Source organism: Salmo salar, chromosome 11 (assembly GCF_965601325.2).
Source record: "Salmo salar chromosome 11, fSalSal1, whole genome shotgun sequence".
In the NCBI taxonomy this organism is placed as follows: Eukaryota; Metazoa; Chordata; class Actinopteri; order Salmoniformes; family Salmonidae; genus Salmo; species Salmo salar.
Genome location: NC_138301.1, coordinates 31,136,276 through 31,161,352, shown reverse-complemented (window position 1 = coordinate 31,161,352; position 25,077 = coordinate 31,136,276). Strand labels below are relative to the sequence as shown.

The 25,077-nt window shown below is 42.1% G+C and overlaps 1 protein-coding gene and 1 long non-coding RNA gene across 2 annotated transcripts; one reads left to right on the top strand and one right to left on the bottom strand.

Annotated features, from left to right (window-relative positions):
* Positions 1–694: 694 nt before the first annotated feature.
* Positions 695–21,785, bottom strand: mmp2 (matrix metalloproteinase 2). Its single transcript, NM_001139932.1, is given in 13 exon segments — positions 695–1,735; positions 3,280–3,389; positions 3,778–3,937; positions 8,091–8,227; positions 12,813–12,939; positions 13,161–13,316; positions 13,606–13,779; positions 17,800–17,973; positions 18,774–18,947; positions 19,161–19,289; positions 19,863–20,011; positions 20,830–21,056; positions 21,503–21,785. Coding segments are annotated over 13 exon segments (1,980 nt in total). The 5' UTR covers positions 21,659–21,785; the 3' UTR covers positions 695–1,628.
* Positions 21,786–22,649: 864 nt separating this feature from the next.
* LOC106562422 (uncharacterized) lies at positions 22,650–23,581 on the top strand. The gene is made up of 2 exons (XR_001319030.3): positions 22,650–22,784; positions 23,376–23,581. It is a non-coding gene; the product is annotated as an uncharacterized LOC106562422 (long non-coding RNA).
* The last annotated feature ends 1,496 nt before the right edge of the window (positions 23,582–25,077 follow it).

The following is a 25,077-nucleotide window of genomic DNA, read 5'->3' as shown; positions in this document are numbered from 1 at the left end:
TGCCATTAAAGCCCCTTCAATTGAAATTGATTGGCTGAAATAAAGTGTGAACAAGTCAAATATTCATGTTGAATTACAAAATGTATAATTTTGAAGCAACTTTACAAGATTAGTTAATGTACATTAGGGTGGCATTCAATAGATATAGGGCCTTAAGAAAAGAAAACACAGAAATACCCATAGAAGGATAAGAATAGTCATTGAGGTTTCTTTTCACAGCTTAGCAATTGGGGTCAAATTGTTGTTCATTTGTATGAAATTAACTAAGTCATATCTCAAGGGCAAAGGCATACTATGGCTGGCGTGATGACATGCTCTGCTCAATAATAAAAACCACAACAAAGTGTTTTTCAGACCTTCATCCATCCACAAGATGTCACCTGTTAGTCAAATATGGCATTTACATTGACCACAGAGGTACTGTATGTAAGGGCCCTCAGAATGGCTCAACAAGGACCTGAATACAAATATACAGTATGAAGTGTACTTAAGAAAAAACATTTTAGAACTACACCTATTTATAAACTATTAATTTACTGATTACAAATTGTGTGCTAGTGGGCTACAGAAAGGCATAGTCCTATCTAGTGTGACATAGGACTATCTGGTAAGAAACTTCAAGGGCTTTTCTCTCTCTCTCACACACACACACACACACACACACACACACACACACATATATATATAACATGTATTGACCATCCATCTTTATTATTTTACAGACAGAGAATGACACATTGCACAAAGTATTATAAAAAAGCATATGAATCAAAACAAAATGACTAGTATCAAAACAACAATACAAAAAGATTATTACACAATACTTCTGTGGTACTTCTCTTGTCATGACTCCATCATGCAACAACAAACCAGATACAGTCTCTAGGCAGCCTGTGCCTTTCATCTCCCTGTACCATCAGTGAAACAATAGACAGATCCTACAAAATAGAGAATTTGGTCTCCATATTTGTGCAGTACCCCTGTATAGTCTAATACAAAGTGCTAGCCCTATATGAAGAATAAGGTATGTCTATAAGTACTTACTTCTGAAAATAGTCTGAACAGAATGTAGAAAAACTGCATATCAAATATAGGATCATGCAAATAAGCATTTTCTATAAGCACCATTATCTGTCCAGACATATTGTGCAAATTCATATTTTCAAATGTATTCCACAACACTGAAATTACTATTGACTATTTCTCATTCTATTGCAGTATCATGTACTCTCTAGATTGCAGACATAGCAGTAAATATAGACAGCATTCATTCTTCAGATGATGCAATACTGCTCAGGTGAAGCTACATTTATATAGGAGAATATCTTCCAGTACAACACTGCCTGTCTCTATGTAGTGTGGACATACCTGATGTCTGAGTTTCTAATAACAAACAACGGGCTAAAGAGATCAAAGTAAATCTGCATCATCATAACACAAACTGATAATATCACACCGTAATATAATACAAAATCCTGTTGCCTATGTTCAGCCTGTGTAGATGGTCCCACGGTGTGTTACAAGGTGTCATTAGTTTCTAGGCTAGGGTGCAGGAAAGGCTGGTTGGATAGGGATGGGGGAATCAGTCCGCTGAGAGCTTAGCCAATGTCTATGCGTCTCACTGTTGCTTAGTGACAACCCAGCCAGTCCTTTGTAATCTCGCCCAGTTTGACGATCTTCAGGCTACTGTCATCCATTTTGAAGTAGTGGGCACCTTTGAAGAAGTAGGTGTAATCTGGAAAACACAAACATTATGACGAGACAAGGTACATAAAAATCATCACATTCAGTGCATCAAATATACATTAATTTCACCTTGAGCAAGCCACGAGGCCTTACACACTAGAAGGGAAAATTTGAGCTAGTGTAAAATATGTCCCCTAGAAGCTTCTATCTTAGTATAACACACTATTGTCTCAGCCAGAGGAAGAGGACATGATGATGTCACTCGTCTCCTCAGTAAAAACACCCAATCAGGAATCAGCAGAGGAGGAGCTCAGGCTAATTAGAATGAAGACAGAGGTACCTCTGTGAAGCAGCACAGGCTGGCTCTATCAAACACGGTTTCTTAGTAGGGAAGCGCGGTGTGTGATGTATAGTATATGTGTGTCAGAAGCAAGGGTATAAAAAAAACCCTGGTTAACTGCCATAGACTAAGATTTACCTCCTGTGTTATACTACTCTCGCTGCTTGCTCTCTACTCTCTCCTCCTGCCTTTACTCTCTCTCCTTGCTTTCTCTCTCTCCTCCTGCCTCTACTCCTGCCTCTACTCTCTCTCGCCTCCTGCCTCTACTCTCTCTCGCCTCCTGCCTCTACTCTCTCGCCTCCTGCCTCTACTCTCTCGCCTCCTGCCTCTACTCTCTCGCCTCCTGCCTCTACTCTCTCTCCTCCTGCCTCTACTCTCTCTCCTCCTGCCTCTTCTCTCTCCTCCTGCTTGCTCTCTCTCTCCTCCTGCTTGCTCTCTCTCTCCTCCTGCTTGCTCTCTCTCTCCTCCTGCTTGCTCTCTCTCTCCTCCTGCTTGCTCTCTCTCTCCTCCTGCTTGCTCTCTCTCTCCTCCTGCTTGCTCTCTCTCTCCTCCTGCTTGCTCTCTCTCTCCTCCTGCTTGCTCTCTCTCTCCTCCTGCTTGCTCTCTCTCTCCTCCTGCTTGCTCTCTCTCTCCTCCTGCTTGCTCTCTCTCTCCTCCTGCATATCGGGCATGCAAGGATGTGCAATGATGTCAGAGGGAATGAAACAGTTTTGGTTGTTTTAAGTAAGGTCTTTGTTGTTGTAATATCTAAACAGACGTGGCAGTTTCACCACTAAGGATTCCAGCTTTAAGGCCAGGTGACAGTTCATAATGGAGAGGACTGGCTGGGTCAGGTTGGGTTCTAACTGACAGGAATGTAAGCCTGCAGCCAGTGGTGTGTCGGTACAGCTCAGACTGAAGCAGTGCTCCCTCCATGTTTTTCTCTCTCTCACACACACACACACACACACACACACACACACACACACACACACACACACACACACACTGGTTGAAGCAACGTTGTTTCCACGTCAGTTCAATGAAATTAATTTGAACCAAAGTGGAATAGACGTTGAATTGACGTCTGTGTCCAGTAGGTCTCTCTCTCTCTATATATCCCTCCCCCTCTCTCTCTACCCCCCCTCTCTCTGTCTCCCTCTCTACCCCCCCTCTCTACCTCTATCCCCCCTGCTCTGTGTGTGTGGTGGTGTCACTCTAAGTGATGTTCAATAAAGTATCTATTATACAGTATTGTATTCTAGTATGCTTACCAATGCCATTCAGACTAAAAGCAGAATCAATGCCGTCTGGGATTCCGTTCCAAGAGTCAGCGATGAGCTTGGGGAAGCCAGGGTCCATCTTCTTCTTGGCTTCATTGTACCTGGAGGGGCATGATAACACACAGAGGCCATGATATCAATGTTTAGTCATGAGTACATGATACTATGTTAGTCTGTCAGGTACGAGAAGATTGGGCTGTTTTGGTTGACAAGTCACAGCAGTCATGCAAGAGTTAAGTACATACAGCAACAGTATCTTACATTATCCCTGTATTAGGTAAGAGCAGAGTGAGCTGTTTTAACAGTCCAGTGGAAGCTAAGGTCTCTAATTAAAAGCAGACATGGCTCAGCACAGCAACACATCAACACAGTGACGTCTATAGAATTAGAATGACTTTAAAGTAATTCTAATTCTATAGCGATGTCATCGTTACAATCCTGAGTGGACCAGACACAGGCTTTGGTAGGGGTTGTGTTGTGGTGACTCACCTCCAGAACTTGTCTCCAGCGAACAGGTAGGTCTTCTGGCTCTTTCCGAAGGAGAAGGCTGCGTCAATGCCTTTCAGGTCTGTGGGCAGGCCTATAGAGGAGATTCTCTTGGGGTAGCCTTTCTCTATCTGGTCTGCATTGAAGATCCACATCTCATTGCCTATATGAGAGAGAGGAGGGGAGAGATGGCAAATGAGCACAGGTCAAGATGCTCACAGGGAAGGGTTTGTGAGGATAGAGTTTCTCTAAACGGTTTCCTTTTCATTAGCCACAGAGAGACAATGATCATAGGAGTTGGCAAGACAGCACAAACAGATCTGGGGCCAGGCTAACATTTGATCATATCTTGTGGTTAGGGAGGACTGGATAAGTAATTGAGGAAATGTGACTCATAGCTTTACAATTGAAGGGCTGGATGGAAAAGAAATGGTTCTCTTCTACAAGGCCAAGCATTCATCTTCTTAAATAGGAAGAGCTCTGATTTCATGGTCTTATAGGAGATGGAGCTTTTCTAAAGGAGAATGGCATGCTTCTACAATGCATGGCATGTATTATAAACCACTAATAACTACTTACACTACTAATGTCCAAAATGTCCAAACCACATACTAGCAGTATACTTGACTGAAATACTAAAAGACACTTATGATTCTCCTAACGGTGAACTTCTTAGAAATAGGATGTTATTTACTGGAAATTGTCACAGCCGTTTAACGGTGGTAGAGAGAGGAAACTGCCATGAAAATGTCATTGTGAGTTTTTCTGATCAAGTCAATAAGCACAACAATGAACTGCATATATGCAAGCGTGTAATCCTGGATTGTTCTCCTGGGTATCAACAGTGAATGACAACTAATTTACATACTCTCACATCCATCCATAACTGTATGTATTAGGGTTGAATGGTGGGAAACCGGTTACCGAGATTTACCACTCCCTTTTCCCGGGATAAATACAGTAACAGTGAGAAACCGGTAAATTATAATAAATTATTTAGAGGAACAGCATGTCGTGAAATGGAATTGTTAAATGATTTATTATATTTGGCTTTTCTACGGCCTGATGAATCAACGCTCAGGGTGGGGACAGACACCCCATCACAGTATGGAGCGCAGTTCACAGTGCATGTAGACCTATCATCTCATCATGGTAACTTTTTTTTCTTGTGACAGGGAGTCCTACATTTGCTACAGCATAGTCTATGCTCAGTAATATAAAGACTGAATGCACCTCTAACTTACCCATCTCAACCTGTCTTTCAGAGGTCACCTTGTTTTTTAACTGGAAAGATAGAACATGTTTTGTATTGCAGCTGCAGAGTTTTAAAACAGCCTGTCACTCGAATATCGTTGCTTTAAATCAGTGCCCGCGCAGTCTCTCTCTCTCTCCATCAACTCCATTAAAAATAGAACATCCTGTTCTAGATTGATATACAACCCTATATATAGATGTCCTTGCGTACCTCTATCAGTAATACATTCAATGAGGTATTAACCTTATATTTAGCTAATTAATGATGGGTTATGCATAATAAGCTTATAACTTATAGCCTCTGTCTCTAGCGCAATACGCAAGCACCTCTGCTCCCCTGGCCTCCTTAAAAAAAGCTCCTTAGCTCTTGGAGTCCCATGCAGGAAAAGCTACACTAGAATAGCTCGCTGGACAATAGACAATTATACCAGTAGACTATTCGAAAAGGGACGCAAGCTCTTTTTTTGCTGAATGTTAAATACAGCAGCCAATAGAAGTCACGGGTAATAAGAGCGAACTCGATGGTGGTAGGCTATAACAGTTACATATTCAGACCCATAACCATTCAATCTTCGTGAAGAGAAGTGAAAACCTTCTGTATCTAATTCTGCTCCTATATTATTCAAGGATGTCATTAGAATGATGAAGATAAGGACAACAAAACTTATTTCATTTAACTGTTGAAAGCGAGGAAGGAATGAAGCGTCAGCCTACTAATTTTACAAATTCCAAAATTAAAATTACATTTCTAGGCTATACTTTAACTTCGTAGGCCACATGTGCTGCTTCAGAATTGCATGTTCCATTCTGCTTTATCATGGTTTGAATGATGTGCATAATTCCAGTCCATATAATACAGTATAATACAATACAGTACAGTAATACAGTTCACACCCAGAAAGATTAGCCTACGGGAGATAGTTTCATTTATCTACCAAAGAGAGCATATAGCTAGCTGCAACTAATGGGAATTTATTGAATACCTGCACAATTATTTGGCCTTTTTTGGTTTTGGCTTCATTAAATGTGGTTAATGTAGGGCTCATTAAATGTATTTAATATATGTCTCATTAAATGTATTTAATATATGGCTCATCAGGATCAGGTAGCATCAGGTTTTAATCTTCATGCTGATCAAAGCTCTAATCAAATCCAGACATATTTATATTCTTTATAATGGTTTTCAATGACACTTATGGTTTTAACAAAATTACCGGGTTACCTGGGAGAAAAGTGATTTATTCTTGGGATGGAACATTTGTAAAATACCGGGAAAATATTAAACCGTATTATGTATGTATGTATGTATGTATGTATGTATGTATGTATGTATGTATGTATGTATGTATGTATGTATGTATGTATGTACGTACGTACGTACAGTGCAATCGGAAAGTATTCAGACCCTTTGACTTTTTCCACATTTTGTTGTTACAGCCTTATTATAAAATTGATTAAATTGTGTTTTTTCCTCAACAATCTACACACAATACCCCATAATGACAAAGCAAAAACAGGACATTCAGAGACTTGTCCTGAAGCCACTGCTGCGTTGTCTTGGCTGTGTGCTAAGGGTCGTTGTCCTGTTTGAAGGTGACCCTTCATCCCAGTCTGAGATCCTGAGCACTCTGGGGCAGGTTTTCATCAAGGATCTCTCTGTACTTTGCTCCATTCATCTTTGACTCGATCCTGACTGGTCTCCCAGTCCCTGCCGCTGAAAAACATCCCCACAGCATGATGCTGCCACCACCATGCTTCACCGTAGGGATGGTGCCAAGTTTCCTCCAGATGTGACGCTTGGCATTCAGGCCAAAGAGTTCAATCTTGGTTTCATCAGACCAGTGAATCTTGTTTCTCATGGTCTGAGAGTCTTTAGGTGCCTTTTGGCAAACTCCAAGCGGGGTATCATGTGGCTTTTACTGAGGAGTGGCTTCCGTCTGACCACTCTACCATAAAGGCCTGATTGGGGCGACAGCGTAGCCTAGTGGTTACACCGTTGGACTAGTAACCGAAAGGTTGCAAGATCAAATCCCCGAGCTGACAAGGTACAAAATCTGTCGTTCTGCCCCTGAACAAGGCAGTTAACCAATTGTTCTTAGGCCATCATTGAAAATAAGAATTTGTTCTTAACTGACTTGCCTAGTTAAATAAAGGTAAACATTTTTTTTAAACAATTGGTGGAGTGGTGCAGAGATGGTTGTCCTTCTGGAAGGTTCTCCCATCTCCACAGAGGAACTCTAGAGCTCTGTCAGAGTGACCATCGAGTTCTTGGTCACCTCCCTGACCAAGGCCCTTCTCCTCCATTGCTCAGTTTGGCCAGGCGGCCAGCTCTAGGAAGAGTCTTGGTGGCTCCAAACCTCTTCCATTTAAGAATAATGGAGGCCACTGTGTTCTCGGGGACCTTCAATGCTGCAGAATTTTTGTTGGTACCCTTCCCCAGATCTGTGCCTCGACACAATCCTGTCTTGGAGCTCTATGGACAATTCATTTGTCATCATGGCTTGGTTTTTGCTCTGACATGCACTGTCCACTGTGGGACCTTATATAGACAGGTTTGTGCCTTTCCAAATCATGTCCGAAACGGCACATTGATGCCGAAACGTTGGCGATTTACCCAATAAATTACTGGGAGTTTATATATGGAGTGTGCGACTCTCTTTATTTTTATAGTTTATTCGCCGTTAGTCAGCACCTCCACACAAAACAATTTTTCTGGGTGTGCGCCCGCTCATGTTTTTCAATCAATTGAATTTACCACAGGTGGACTCCAATCAAGTTGTAGAAACATCTCAAGGATGATCAATATAAACAGGATGCACCTGAGCTTAATTTCGAGTCTCATAGAAAGGGTCTGAATACTTTTATTTTTAATAAATTTCCCCCAAAATCTAAAAACTTGTTTTCGCTTTGTCATTATGGGGTAGTGTGCGTTTAAAAAAAAGCAATTTTAGAATAAAGCTGTAACGTTACAAAATGTGGAAAAAGTCAAGGGGTCTGAATACTTTCCGAAGGCGTTGCATCTCAACGTTGGATGACAACTCAGTCTCCCATACATACATTACCTGCAAAGAACACAGTCTTCTCCTCCAGTGGGTTTTCATAGGCAGCGTCGATGGTAACAGGGAGCTCAGGCCAGTAGGTGGCTACCAGCATGGGACCTGAAGGCTTGCCCCGGAAGTTGGTTGACCTGAATATGAACCTGATAGAGAGAGCAGAGAGGAGTTACCTACTGGTTCAAATCATGTAAGAGGGGGCAGAGAGGAGAGGAGAGAGGGGAGAAAAGGGGGGGGGGTCAGATGAAGGGAGAGTAGAGGGCAGTGGGGAAGAGAGGAGAAGGGGGAAGGGGAGACGGGAGAGAAGCAGCGAGAAAGGGGAGAGGAAAGAGGGAAAGACAGAGCGGCGAGTAGGAAAGAGCGAGGGGAGAGGAAGGAAGAGGGAAAGAGAGAGGGGAGAGGAGGGAAGAGGGAAAGAGAGAGGGGAGAGGAGAGAAGAGGGAAAGAGAGAGGGGAGAGGAGGGAAAGAGAGGGGAAAGTGAAGAGCAGTAAGAGATGTGAGAGGGGGAAGTAAGGGGGAAAGAGAGAGAGAGGGGCAGTGAGTGAGAGGGAGAGTTTCAGCAGCGAAGCCACAATAGCCTGATTCATTCAGCATCTGGTTCTCGTTAGGACCGGTGTTTATCGAAGCCAGGGGAACAAGACCCATCTTGCCCAGATTTCCAACAGGCAGCTGCATGAGCAACAACAGCAGCAGCAGCTCCCCAAGTCTTTTCCATTGACCTATTTTTCAAAGAGCCAGATATTTCTCAGATAGATAGCCTGTTAATGGTTATAAAATGCTATGCAGATATGGACAAAGTAGTCATATGATGATCTGCTATAGTAATCTATTCAAGGTTGAGGTATGTTGAATTAGTCCCACAAAACAAGCCAACCTGACCCTAAATCAGACAGGAAGACAATCCATGTCCACCTCTGATTGTGAGATTACAGGAAATCCTATATCTGGGTCACAGAGATTTCAGCATTTCACTCACTCTTGTCACATTCTGGATGCATATGTAATACACTTCCTGCATGAAATGCAGCCAGAGAGGTTAGAGAAACCTAGCTAGCAGGGCTGTCTGTGTTCAGAGTCTCGATCCCATACAGGTCCACCTCATCATCAGCCAAACCGGCCGTGATTGGGAGTCCCGTAGGGCGGTGCACAATTGTCCCAGCGTCGTCTAGGTTTGGTCGGTGTAGGCCGTCATTGTAAATAAGAATTTGTCCTTAACTGACTTGCCTAGTAAAATAAAGGTTAAATATTATTATTATTATTTTTATTTTTTAAATCACTAGGCCAGTGAACAGTGACAGTGTGCGTGGGTTCAGTTCAGTGGATTATTCTGCAGACTTCCCACCCAGCCCTGTTCTGAGCCATTGACTGTAAATAAGGTGCTGAGCACACAGTGAAGTTAGACCACCACGATGTCTTACTCATCCTTCATGTCCAGATCTGCTTTCCATCACCATGCTGAGACAGGAGAGATTAGAGAGAGGATTCTACCTACACCAGAGATATTAGGGAGAGAATTCTACCGTCACCAGAGAGATTAGAGAGAGGATTCTACCGTCACCAGAGAGATTAGAGAGAGGATTCTACCTACACCAGAGATATTAGAGAGAGGATTCTACCTACACCAGAGATATTAGAGAGAGGATTCTACCTACATCAGAGATATTAGAGAGAGGATTCTACCTACACCAGAGATATTAGAGAGGATTCTACCTACACCAGAGATATTAGAGAGGATTCTACCTACACCAGAGATATTAGAGAGAGGATTCTACCTTCACCAGAGAGATCTGCTCTCAAAAAAGTGTTAGCTGGGTGACAACACTTTTAAACTGATGCACACTGTTTCCAATCTAGTAGCCCTCCAGACTCCAGACATTACACTGACCCACTAGACTGGTGACTGCCCTCCAGATTCCAGACATTACACTGACCCACTAGACTGGTGACTGCCCTCCAGACATTACATTGGCCCACTAGAATGGTGACTGCCCTCCAGACATTACATTGGCCCACTAGAATGGTGACTGCCCTCCAGATTCCAGACATTACATTGACCCACTAGACTGGTGACTGCCCTCCAGACATTACATTGACCCACTAGACTGGTGACTGCCCTCCAGTCTGTGACTTTCCCTATTTATCCGTCTCTGTAATTTCACTACAGCCTAAAAATAGGGAGAAGTAGAACAAAACAAAACAAAATGGCTGCACACAGAAATGAATATCCTAATGGGCCCTAGGCTATTTTTATTAACCTTGACAGCTCCATGAAAACAATTTTTTGGCTGAGGAAACGAAACGCCAATAACCTTAGTAGTCTCTATCCTAATCTTTGCTTATTGACTTGAGTCTCCATCTCTCCTCACTCTCTCTTTATATTGAATCCCTCCTCACGGTCTCTGTTCCATCTCTTCTCACTCCTCTGCTCCATGGCTCTGATAGCTAAACCATCTGGTGACCTAGAGCCAACAATGAATAACTAGGGACCAAAGTCATCCCACCACTGAAACCTGAGATACAGCCTAACTGGCCCTCTGAGTCCAGATATCATGCAGCTATGGGTTTGCTATTGTAACTCCTCCATAGAGATACATTTTACATTTACATTTTAGTCATTTAGCAGACGCTCTTATCCAGAGCGACTTACAGTAGTGAATGCATACATTTCATTTCATGCATTGTTTTGTTGTTGTTGTACTGGCCCCCCGTGGGAATCGAACCCACAACCCTGGCGTTGCACACACCATTCTGGCGTTGCAAACACCATGCTCTACCAACTGAGCCACAGGGAAGACCTGAGATGTAGGATCTTAATTTGATCACTCTTTTGTTGATGAGAATTTTCCTGCACAGCAGTTTATTCACGTTTTAAAGTGGAAATTACAAACTTTAGAACATTTCAGACTCGATTTGCACTAAATTAAAATGTATCAACCCCTACAAAAAATGTCCATGAATTATGATCCACATAATTATTCACATTTCCTTTTGCTTCAGGATTATTTCCCTACTGTAGCAAACTGGCTCAAATGAAGATCCTACAGCCGTAACTCCCTCCGTAATGGCATTTCCCTCCATCTGAGAGATAGCTATAATTATGGGGTGTATCATTGAATATGTGTCATTGTTAATGATATCATGGTATATGTGATATCTAGAACTAGAACACCGCAAATCATTTTGAATGAGACAATGATCTTGCTGATGAGGAAATGGAGAATCTCTCCAGAAATCCCCAGGTCCAGTGTCTTGTCCACAACACATCACTGTATGGGTATTCTGACAGCTTTTATCATAGGCTGGATATCTTGTGGATTTGGATTCTCTAGGATGTTTGAGCAGCAGACAACAGACGATATACCTAAAAAATAACCAAACTAACCCAATCAAAGATATGACTTACAGGCATAGTCAAATCATTTCTAAACTAACTATTGAGAGAAATTCTACTGTTAAAACCAGACTCCGGTTTTAATTGGCAGTCCTCCATCCTTTAACAGTTAATATTATGTTGACACATCAACCAAACACTACACTGTTTATACAGTAGTTTAAAGTCCACAGAACAGCCTTCAGCATGATGTTTGTCCCTGTTCCCTGAACAGCGTTAATGCATGGTGAACCACAGCGAGTGAAGACTTAACTCTTAACTAAAGCAGGATTCTATGAACTAAAGCAGGATTCTATGAACTAAAGCAGGATTCTATGAACTAAAGCAGGATTTGAGGGTGGTTTCCCTCCAGCCCCAGACTCAGGGTGGGCAGTGTGCAAAGCCAGGCAGGCTGAATGACTACAGTCTTTTGAGTCCAAAATGTCTACTTGTTTGCTTTGGACACCGTTCCAACTCAGCAATGACAGATATATAGTAAAGCTCACCTTAAAACTTTGAAGGCTAAAAGATGTGGCGGCAATGTCTGAGAAGGAACATATAAATGTCCAATGAAGCCTAATCTAAACCTGCTTTTCAGTCACAATTTTGTAATTTGGATTGCATGCAATAGCTTATTGTTTGGGTTGAAAGTGTTCCTAACATAATTTGTCCCAGACAGGATTAATCTGTTGTGGTGAAGAGTTCATATTTCAGAGGGAAAGTACACTGAGTCATGGAAAGCTGAGAATGAACCACAACAGATAATGTAAGATGGAGAGATACAGAAAGCCTATTCCTTTTCTCCTTTTTTACACTACATAGGACAATCCCAGTTGAAGTCTGTACCCTGTAGTAGGGTCTGGTTTACAATCTTAATAACAGGCAGCCATTTTGGTTTACCATAGTTGATACAGGATTGTGAGAGTGGTTATTATTACCAGCTGTTTCATAACTTTATACTTATCACAGTATGGATAAGCATTAGAGCTCAGACAGAGATAACACCACCCCCTTCATTCAAACAAAACAACTGATTGCCAAGAGAAAATAATTCATTCTGAGACCAAATAAAGCCCCCTATTAAACTACCCATTGTTTGTGGTGAAATTATTTAGTTGTGGATTGTGAGGTCTAACTTGTGGACTCTGGTCTGCTCCAATGACTCTAACCACAGAGTCTAAAATAAGAGTATTTCGGGTTATATGTTCTTTCTGTCTGTTTTCTGTGGACAGATCGGTGGTCAGATTGGCAACATGCTTTTTGAGAAGACCAAACAAAAGTGTATTACCTACAAGTCAAATTTTGCTCTAACCATTGGCGATCAGAAGTAATACTGTAGAATCCCCAGTAAATCATTTACCTGTCCTTGAAGAAGAAGGTCTCTCCTCTGATCTGGGCCACAGCATCAAACACCACAGGTTCATTACAGATGTCCATAGGAGTGACTGGGCCCTGGGTGGGAGGCACGGGCTTGTCTGTACCAGCACCTGAGAGGAAAAGGAGAGGCAACATGGTGAGCATTGAGTAGATGAGATTGATATCCTTCAACAAGGAGAAATACATTTGTTACCTGCAGGACATTCACCAAAGTACACGGGTTATAAACGGCGGGTGAAGTCATGGTTACACATTATTTAAAAGGTACCTACATAATGACTTCATAACCCATACATAACCCATAAGCAGTACATAAGAATTTCAAACTGACCATAGAGCTCCTGAATGCCCTTGATGTCGTCGTTGGACAGTCTAAAGTTCTTGGTGAAGGTGTACATGGGGGCCATCAGAGCACCAGGGTCCTGGGAGTGCTCCAAGCCCAGGGCATGGCCAAACTCATGGGCCGCAACCAGGAACAGACTGTAGCCTGGACAACACCAATAGGAGTGAGAGATACAGCAACACATATTCAAAGCATAACAAGTCAAGATATATTCAGGTGAATAGTTTGAGAATAGTTTCCATGTTGGGAAATTCCTGATGGCCACTTTCCCTTCATTCTGCATAGACAATGAATGACTAAATACATTAATGAATAAAACAGAATAATAATACAAATGATTCAAATAAATAAACATGAATTGTCATTGTCCACTAAACTGCTAAAACAACCTACAAACAAGCATAATGTCAAAGGTCATCGATTACATATTTACCTTGATCAGGACAGAAGCCCCACTTGCGGTCATCGTCGTAGCTCTTGGTGGAGGCGCACCACATCTTGCCGTCGCTACGTCCAGAAGCGGTGCAACTGTCATAAGTGTCTCCAAGGAACGTGAAGGGGAACACACAGGGGGAACCCTCAGAGTTTCCTCCAACGGTGGACATGGCTGCATGGGTGAACAAAAATACATATTTCAGGACCAAATGGACTTTTCTTTGTGTGCCGATGAGGTAGTGCTTAAAGTTATCAACTTGATTTGGGTTGAATTGCTAAATGGATTTTCTTGAGAAACTACCATGACTGTAATGACATTGACATCAGATGTATTTTGAGTCTACGGTATATCCAAAACAAAACCAAATACCACTCTCCAAAAAGTGTCTTTTCTTTTCCTGCATGATAATATTATATCTGGGATCTGGGTTGGTACAGCACTGGGCCTGTGTAAAAAATGTTTTTAAGCAGCCTGTTTCTTATTCAGTGCTTCTTACACACACACAAGACTACACTGCATGCCAGCATTCCCAACCAATTAGAACCAGATGAAAACCTCAGCCTTAAACCCCCCCTCTCTCTCCCTTTCTGTCTCTCTTTCTCTCCCCATATCCCGCTCTCTCACTCTCCCGACTCTACCCCAAAGCCCTGAGCCAGCCCCACTGACACAATGGAAAATAACCCCAGCCAGCAGCCACTCAGTAAAATACTTTTACAGTCATTCAGGAGACTAGCTGCTGCAAGATTGGAAACCATAGATCTGGAACATTATAACATTCTCCTACACCAATACATGGAGGCATCAGCACAGCACACCTTGACTAATAAATGCAAGCACCCACACTAGTGATGCGCGGGTTGACTCATAACCCGCAGTCCCGGGAGGATGGGTTTAGGGTCATTAAATATTGTGTGGCTGAAGGGTGGGTGGGTAGGCGGGCGGGCTGAATAAAGAGAAACAATACCTTAAAAAATCCATAAAGGTATCATTCTTGTGCCATATATATATATATATATAATATATTATATATATATATATATATATATATATATATATATATAAATAAATGTAACATATATGTTACATTGAGGTTTTTCTTTCATTATTTTAGTCTATTAGTGCATAAGCCTAAGCTTCAGGGCTTAACTGTACGTGTGCCAAATAGCCTACACCGCCAATCACCAAATAATGCTTTCAAGAATGGGCAGAAAGCCAAATAATGCTTTTGGTAATGGGCAGAAAAAGTTCACGTCTATACACAGAGGCAATAAAAGGACATTGTCAAAGTTGAATTCAATAAGACAAAAGCTACGAAAGGAGAATTGAAAATAAATAGGAGGGAGGGCCAGAAAAGTAATGTTTAGAAATGTTTTGGTGAAGTGGTAAAAGAGGATTAGCAGTAACATAGCAGTACCGGCTATCTTATGTGTGATGATTGTGAGGTGGTACACCAATTCCACAGCCACAAGACGGGACTTGAAATAGGCCTATGGCATGTCTAGGGAACTGTAGCCTACTGTTAAGATTGGTTAATGGAAACTGAAATCTGGATACTGACTGTAGGTCTATAACCTCTCACATAGCCTTAAAAATAACTCCTGCAGAATTAAGCATTTCTTGCAATTCCTTTGACCTTAAGGCTTGGTTTTTGCTCTGACATGCACTGTCAACTGTGGGACATTATATAGACAGGTGTGTGCCTTTCCAAATCATGTCCAATCAACTGAATTTACCACAAGTGGATTCCAAGTTGTAGAAACATCTCAAGGATGGTCAATTGAAACAGGATGCACCTGAGCTCAATTTCAAGTCTCATAGCAAAGGGTCTGAATACTTACACAACCGTTCAAAAGTTTGTGGTCACTTACAAATGTCCTTGTTTTTGAAAGAAAAGCACATTTTTTGTCCATTAAAATAACATCAAATTGATCAGAAATACAGCGTAGACATTGTTAATGTTGTAAATGACTATTGTAGCTGGAAACTAGCTAATCCAAGTTTATCATTTTAAAAGGCTAACTGATCATTAGAAAACACTTTTGCAATTATGTTAGCACAGCTGAAAACTGTTGTTCTGATTAAAGAAGCAGTGAAAAATTAGTCGGGCTGATTGAGGTAGTATGTACATGTAGATATGGTTAAAGTTAAGACTTGGCATATATGATAAACAGAGAGTAGCAGTAGTGTAAAAGAGGGGTTGGCAGGTGGCGAGACACAATGCAGACAGCCCGGTTAGCCAATGTGTGGGGGCACATGCATATATGACTATGCATATATGATAAACAGAGAGTAGCAGCAGCGTAAAAGAGGGGTGGGGGGCACACAATGCAAATAGTCCGGGTAGCCATTTGATTACCTGTTCAGGAGTCTTATGGCATGGGGGTAAAAACGGTTTTACCCCCAAGCATTTGTGGGTTCAATTACAGGCTCAAAATGTCCAGAAACAATGCTGTTTCTTCTGAAACAGTCTATTCTTGTTCTGAGAAAGGAAGGCTATTCAGAAACTGCCAATAAACTGAAGATCTCGTACAACGCTGTGTACGACTCCTTTCACAGAACAGCGCAAACTGGCTCTAACCACAATACAAAGAGGAGAGGGAGGCCCCGGTGCACAACTGAGCAAGAGGATAAGTACATTAGAGTGTCTTGTTTGAGAAACAGACGCCTCACAAGTCCTCAACTGGCAGCTTCATTAAATAGTACCCGCAAAACACTAGTCTCAAAGTCAACAGTGAAGAGGCGACTCCGAGTTGCAAAGAAAAAAACATATCTCAGACTGGCCAATAAAAAGAAAAGATTAAGATGGGCAAAAGAACACAGACACTGGACAGAGGAAGATTTAGAAAAAAAGTCTTATGGACAGACAAATCTAAGTTTGAGGTGTTCGGATCACAAAGAAGAACATTCGTGAGACGCAGAAAAAATGAAAAGATGCTGGAGGAGTGCTTGACGATGGTCTGGGGATGCTTTGGTGGTGGTAAAGTGGGAGATTTGTACAGGGTAAAAGGGATCTTGAAGAAGGAAGGCTATCTATTTTGCAACGCCATGCCATACCCTGTGGACGGTGCTTAATTGGAGCCAATTTCCTCCTACAACAGGACAATGACCCAAAGCACAGCACCAAACTATGCAAGAACTATTTAGGGAAGAAGCATTCAGCTGGTATTATGTCTATAATGGAGTGGCCAGCACAGTCACCGGATCTCAACCCTATTGAGCTGTTGTGGGAGCAGCTTGACCGTAAGAAGTGCCCATCAAGCCAATCCAACTTGTGGGAGGTGGTGCTTCAGGAAGCATGGGGTGAAATCTCTTCAGATTACCTCAACAAATTGAGTACTAGAATGCCAAAGGTCTGCAAGGCTGTAATTGTTGCAAATGGAGGATTCTTTGACGAAAGCAAAGTTTGAAGGACACATTTATTATTTCAATTAAAAATCATTATTTATAACCTTGACTATATTTCCTATTCATTTTGCAACTTATTTTCATGGAAAACAAGGACATTTCTAAGTGACCCCAAACTTTTGAACAGTAGTGTATGTAAATAAGGTATTTCAGATTTTTATTTTTAATACATTTGCACAAAATTCTAAAAACCTGTTGTTTTCACTTTGTCATTATGGGGTAAAACATATATATTTTTGAATAAGGCTGTAACGTAACAAAATGTGTGCACTGTATAATGACAGCCACATGTATCTAATTATAGACAAGTTGGCTAACAAATAGCTCACCAAAATGTCATAAATTATAAGCAGACACATATTTAAATCAGGCAAAAACAATATCCTGTACCCCTTGTCAAAACATTGTTCTGCCATCTTTGACTGTAGCCTATAGCACATTTTCTACATTCACGGGTTAGGGTTGGGTGAGGCCCTCAGACTTTCACTATCACATATAGTCGGGCGGTTGCGGATGGGTTAATAGCAGTAGTGGGCGGGTGAAGAAACAGCTGACCCGCGCACCACTAACACACGCTAGCACGCACACACACAACCTGGCTCAAGTACAATCGAAAGCACACACATATTTCAATATAATCCTCAGATGAAGGTTTCCATGCAACAGTTAGGTTTGTTGGATGCATCAGTGCCCTTAGCTGTTTGGGTTAACACAGCTGATGAGGCTTGTATGCTATATGGACGGAGAGACCCCTTCAGGCTTGGGCAGTATGAACTGGGAACCTACCTGTTTCAGGGCAGAACCCGTAGGACTTGTCATTGTCATAGTTCTCAGTCGTAGCACACCAGCGGTAGCCGTCGTCACGCCCCTGAGTGGTGCAACCATCATAGTTCTCCCCTTGGAATGTGAAGGGGAACTTACAGGGAGCTCCGTCCGCGTTTCCACCCAGGGTGAAGAGTACTGTAACACGGGAAGTTGAAGGAATTATCTATACAGAGTTTACAGTAGGTTTCCATAATTTAATAAAATGCCATGGCAGTTACATTGAGCCTGAGTTTGAGTGATTTCACAGATTCAATCTAAAGCTAACTGAACCGCATAATCAATCTTTGTCAGGGTGTTACACATCCACTCTGTCCAGACTAAAATGTTTATTGCTACAGTATATCAACAGTCTATAAAACTATCAACAAGAGAAATGTTTCACAAGACTTCACTGAGTACGCCATTTTCTCAAGATCAAAGGATAACCAGTTAGGAAGTTTCATAAAGACTGTTGGTCTCATATGAGTCGACTGTAATCCTATATGTATCAATATGTCTTTGCGCTCATTTATGGTGAGTCTATACCCTAATGTCAGTACCATGGACAGCAACACAAACAGACAGACAAAAGGATTGATGAAAAGCTTCATGAATCTGGCCCAGCAACACAGAGAAGTGGGAGTATTTTATGACCCAGACAACAACACTAGTTTCCCAGAATGGACTCCCACCCACTTGGTCCCAGTCCAACAGCAACACAGCTTGTTCTAACTAATCACAAACCTCTCACCTGGAGTAACTCCTGGCCTACTCCTCGTCAGAAACTATAGCTAAAACACCACAAACGTTCCTTGAGGGACTGCTGAATGCAACACTCTTAACTTTATACACTCCATGTAGATATCAAAACGCATACTACAACTCTTTTGCACAATACATTCACAGGAACTCTTTAGAGGAAAAAGAAAAACGCAGCCATGTTGGCTCCTACTCACACTCATGGGGACAGAAACCGTATTTGCCGTCGTCGTCAAAGTTGTATGTGGTGGAGCACCAGAGGAATCCATCATCACGGCCCTGATTGGTACAGCTGTTGTACTCCTTCCCCATAAACATGAAGGGGAACTTACAGAACTCCCCCTCTGCATTACCAAACTTCACCTTCACAACTGTGGAGAGGAGGGGGATGGGGTGAGGGGAGAGGTGATGATCAAACAGAGCTCAAACAGAGCTGTATCAGATACTGTGTGGTTCAGCAAATTGCTTTAAAAACGTGGCATGTATGACCATGAATAAATAGGTGATAAGTAAAAACAAGTAGGTTTATATATTAGATCAGGATGAACTCTTATTTACAACTCAGACAGTACAGTCTCCAGTACCTTGTCCTTCTCCCAGGGTCCACTGCTCGTCGTCATCAAAGTGGGAGTCTCCCCCGGTGCCTGGTCCAGGAGCGAAGGCATGAGCCAGCAGACCATCTTTACCATCGAAGGGGTAGCCATCTCCATGCTCTGTGGATTCACATAACAAGGGTTAAAACAAAAGGACTCAAGGCACAGATCAGTATACAGTTACAGCCTTGCTGGATGGATTCAACTCAGAATAGAACTGTCTCTAAAGTAGCTAGTGTTAAACTTCAACAGTGTAGATCACGTATGGGATGGTGCCATGAAGACATGTAATGAAAACATGTCATTCTGGGCTTGTTTTGACCACAAGTCGGTCAGACAGTGACCTCTATATGTTCTTACTTGAGGTCTGGCCTCATTACGAGAATATTGACTTTATGTGAGACACAGGGAACCCAGAGAAAGAGCAACTAGTAACTCACACATAGGCAGGCCTACGGTACTATACTTTACGATTAGCAGCACTGAGCACCCATCATCTAATCTAGTTCCCAGCCACTTCCGCCCTTTTGCACAATAGCCGGATGATGAGTAGCCTGGTTAAACCAGTCTGAACGAAGGTGAGAGCAGAATTAAGTCTGGTTTAACTAGGCTACTCATCAGCCGGCATTGCTGACGTTTCATACAGTACATTCAGCAGAATATAAAAGTCAAAACTGTTCTGTAATACCGTACCGTTGCGGCCAAAGTTAATCATGATGTCAGCCTCTCCATCCATGAGGCGGGTGAACTTGAGTGGGGTGACGTCACTCCACACTTTGAAGGCCCTTAAGAAGGCGTCATCAATAGTCTCCTCGTCCAGGTCAGGAGAGTGGCCTAGAATCCTGAGAGGTGGAACACAGAGACGAGAAGAAACTGAGGAGGAGACTCATTAAACAGCTCATCCCTGGCTGAAGATGTGCTGCATCATACATCTTACATAATGGAATATTACAGTGTGATTGACTAGGTATGCTTGAGGAAATGCACATAATGCAAGCAGAAGAGGGACCAATGTCAGCATTTAAAACCCTCAAACGTGAGATTCACCTATGTCAAAATGCAGAAGACAAAAGCTTGTACACACCACTCTCTTCTATTTACAGGACAAAAGCAATAGAGCAGAGCTTTCCTAAACCCCCCTTCTGGACAAAAAGTCCATCAGTCTTCAGGCCTTGCCTATGACTCATGTGGTTAGAATGCTTCATGAGAGAGTCCAGCAACTAACCCCTGCTATGTGAGTCTGTCTGAGCATTACAACCCTCTGTCTCTTGTTGTTTTGGTTAACTTCTCCCCATCTTTATTTTTCCCATGGTTCATACAGTAAGTGAGTGGTCATGAGGACACAGAAAGGGCTGATGTAAACAACAGAACTTTACTCTCTTCTTAACCTCAAACTAAAAATATCAAACAAGCACACATTGTACAGGAATCTTGGAGTTAGCAGATTGTGGTTGGGTTGGTGGGCAGCACATAGTTGAGGTTTTCATCTCCCCAAAACAAACTACAGGGGCTGGAGGAGTCATTTCCTTAGTCATTTCCTTTGTTCAGCAGTCAGCACATTGCACAGCAACATAGGGAGTTATATGGAGTACAACCCTATTGCACAACTCCCTATACCAAAACACTATTTGGGCCAAACGAACATGTTTTGACCACTGACCTGTAGGTGATGGCGTTTTGCTGCCACTTGGGTTTCCTGTGGAAGAAGTTGTATTGGGCAACATCAGGAACTCCACAGCGGGGCTTCTTCATGATCTCCACCGTCTTGGGGTCGATCTCACCCGTCTCTTGTAGCGAGAAGAACTTCTGCATCTTCTTCAGGGTGTCCTTCAGCACCATGAGATTACATCTATCTTGTGGGCAGCCATAGAACTTGTTCAGATAGTGCTGCAGAAGGGAATAAAAGACAAGCCTATGAGTTGATATAGGATCTATTCTGATGCCTTCCTACTCTATATAGTGCATTCATCCATGTAGACATACTGTATCAATGAATACATGAACATTTGTGTGCATTACACAATGAAACATCCCCACTGGGCACAGATGTCAACTCAATGTCTGTTCCACGTTGGTTCAATGTAATTTCATTGAAATGACGTGGAAACAATGTTGATTCAGCCAGTGTGTGCCCAGTGGGTATCCAACTATGAGGTCTGAAGCCAAAACATTATGAATTTCATGAATGATTTGCCATTTTAAAGTAATTCACAAATGGTATCATGGCATTTAAATTCGCTATTCCTGAATTTATTGAAAATAACCGATAAAGTAGTTTGAAGCAAAAGTCACATTACATTCCCACTATGAAAAGTTGTTTAAGAAACACTTACCAGAGCCACTTCTTTGTCTGTTTTTGGACTATCGTCTCCTGGGAATTTGATAATGGGCGAGGGAGCTGCAGAGGTTTTCTGGAGAAAGGCGATTAACTGTACCAAAAACACTTTGAGGACAAGGTGTCGAGGGCTAAATGCCGTGTGGCACCCCATCTTTCCCCGGTGGAGAATCGCTGTGTATGTAATCGGGATGGAGAAAACAGAACGCTTCTGGGCTGGATGTAGTCCTCTTGCTTTATCTTCTCCTCAACGGGACATTCTGCACTGCAACCCAGGTCTGCTAACTCAGTTGTGCTTACACATGCAATTTTTGTATGCTGCTTTCCACGGGAAGTGTAGGCTACAGACTGCGCAGTCTCCCCAAATCGGGGAACGTTGGACAAATGTAACCGGATACCTGTTCCAATTACGAGTTTACTGCGTAATTCCTAGCCTCTGGTCTGTTTTCATTGCATTGTAGGCTAGGCCTATTCGTTGTATTTGCGCATACATTGAAACGGGTACAATGAATGCACTAATCCAGCATAAATAGTAGATAGATTGACAATGAAACCAAACAGATAGGGAAAATTCAGCATAAATTACAATGAACACAGTTGTAACCAAGGTCTATGTCATAGCATAAAAATAACTCAACGCGGAAAAAAAGAGAGCGCCTTTTTAGGCTATGGACGAACAGAGGCCATCCGCCGCCGGACTACAGGGAATGTCTTGTGACGCTTCGATCACACCGACAGGGTCATTGCGCAAAATAGTAAGCAGCATCATCTGGATATGTATTCAACAAAAGTTCAACATTAGACTTCTGCTACCATTTCTGTCAAGCCATCTACGCATACAGTTTGACGCATATGTTCAATAAATCCAACGCAATGCTGCAAGGCAAACGCAGCTTTCATTGGAAATTAACTTAATTCTGGTGTACCAAAATGCAATGACTATAATTCTGGTGTACCAAAATGCAATGACTATGTCGGTGTGTTCAAAGCGGAAGTGTTAGCAAATGTTTATGAGCTCCTATACACCGCATTCATCCACTCAGGACCAAACACCTGATAATGACATGAATTAAGGAAAGAGACATGTTGCGGCAAGGAATCAAAACAATCACTTTAACAGTGTCAACGAAATGGTAAAGTGTGTAGCCTAATATCGCTAGAAATAGTTAAGTTTAACAAAATGTTAAAACCACTGAAAAAGTTGGAACATGAGTTCAGCAAAGGCGCTCTCTAACCAGGCCCTGAAGTTGAGAGTTCACCTGTTCTGTCCTGGCTAAAAGGTGAGCAGCGCCCCTCTTAAGACGTTTCTGATTATGTTAGCAAAAGGCCTTAGTAAAAATGTTTCCCTGACACCTGTTGCTGCAAAGAACAGTACATTTAGTATCCTAGGCCTAGGTGTGGCTTACTACTTCATTCATAGAAAAAAGGTGCTATCTAGAACCTAAAAGAGTTATTTGGCTGTCCCCATAAGAACACCCTTTGAAGAACCCTTTTTGGTTCCAGGTAGAACCCTTTTGAGTTCCATGTAAAAACGCTTTCCAGAGAGAGTTCTACATGGAACCTTAACGAGTTCTACCTGGAACCGAAAAGGGTTCTCCTATGGGTCAGCTGAAGAACCCTTTTGGAACGCTTTTTCTAAGAATGTACCCTAGCAAGCTTAGACCGCCTACTAATACTGTATCTTACCATAACCCAAAATACTATTTTTTTTTAAATGTTATGTTAACTAAAAAAATATGTATAGCTTCAAATCATGATAAGAAAAGTAATGTTGCGCATGGACTAGGCTACATCAAGCACTAGCTATATCAAGCACTAATTCCATGTGAACATGTCATGGAATGCACTTTATTCTGCTCTTTTTTTCACAGCTTCTGAGAGTTTGCTGTTGGACCTTTTGCTGTTCGGACTCTGATGGGGAACAGTGGTGCCAATGCCAACCAATGGATGCAGAGTAAATCATCCCTTAATCTCTTCACACAGCCTCTGTGCTGATTTTGTGCGACTGTCATTTTTTCCCAAAATGTGCCTCTTGGAAAATGTATTATGGAAAATAAATGATCATCTTGGAAAATAAGCAGTCTATGGCAAAACGAAGGCATTTTCATAATTCAACCACGATGGTGACAATACATCATCTCTGGTGGTGTCATGGAGATTAGAGCTGATATATGATATAGTGTGACAATCCCACCGATAACCGATATTCAAAAAATGTCAGTCTCATTCTTATCTGAACACTTGTGGCCATTCTCATGATGTGTCAATTTCTTGGACAAGTGCGCTTTTGGATGGCAATTTAAGAGAACTCAGTGTGGAACAACGGCACTTTTGAATTTCCTGCTGTAATTGGCAGATATATCGGTAAATTTTGTCCTTCCAAAAAATCTCAATCTGACCCAAAAACCCAATTTCAGTCGGACTCTAATGAAGATGGGACTAGGACCCATTGGCCCAATAATAGGCCTATGTTCTTAGGCTCCTCAGTATGACAGGGATGGTAGAGTATAGCAGCCTATACAACATAATGGTGGTTTGTTGAATGTGTCGAATGGCTCAACAACAGACGCCGAGCAGCTTCTGCTTTGATCTTTTCCTTTCATTAGGACTTTACTTAAATTTTATTTGTATTTATTGTATTTATTTAAATTGTAGTAGACCAAGGAAACCACCAGAGAAAGTCATAAGATGTAACCCACTACAACATTGCATACATGGAAGTCTTCTCAGTCTGGGCCAGATTATGCTCCATCTCTGAACTCTCAGTGTGATGCAATATGAGGTGAAAGGCTGACATCTGGTGGTCATGCTGTGTAAATACATTATGTACTGAAAGAAGTGCAGTCAGGAAAATCATGGGGAACTATTTAATTGGTCACCACACAAGGCAACATGGACTTTGGCTTGCTGTCATTATCTCACTTAGAAAATATGTTTTGTTTAAAGACATAGGTGTTTCTTGACTCATGTTTGCTACCTCTGTTTCCATACAGTATGCTACTGTACATTGTGCTGTATTGTAGTCCCTTTAACATCATATCTTTGAGCTGTTGTTATACTCTAGAACAGATATATAGTAAGTAGCCTTCCACGAGCCAGAGCAGCTCATAGGAGCAGGAGTCTGCCCTGTTCGGTGAGGCAGCTTGATGTAAAGGATTGTGGTGAGGCAGCTTGATGTAAAGGATTGTGGTGAGGCAGCTTGATGTAAAGGATTGTGGTGAGGCAGCTTGATGTAAAGGATTGTGGTGAGGCAGCTTGATGTAAAGGATTGTGGTGAGGCAGCTTGATGTAAAGGCTTGTGGTGAGGCAGCTTCATCATTAAAGGGTTGTGGATTTGTATCATTTCCCTCTAGTGGCTGAACAAAGCCATGCATCGCTTTCTCATCAGTAGCTCACATAGAGCAACACTAGGCCAGCCGCATCACATAGGCTCAGGATCTCTAAGAGATATCCTAACTCCATTTGACATCTCTTTGTTTCTCCTATCACTGTGGATTACCCCTGACAGTATGACTGTGGACTGACTCCTTAATAGAGGAAGCCAAAGGACTTTACCCAGAGATCTGACAGACA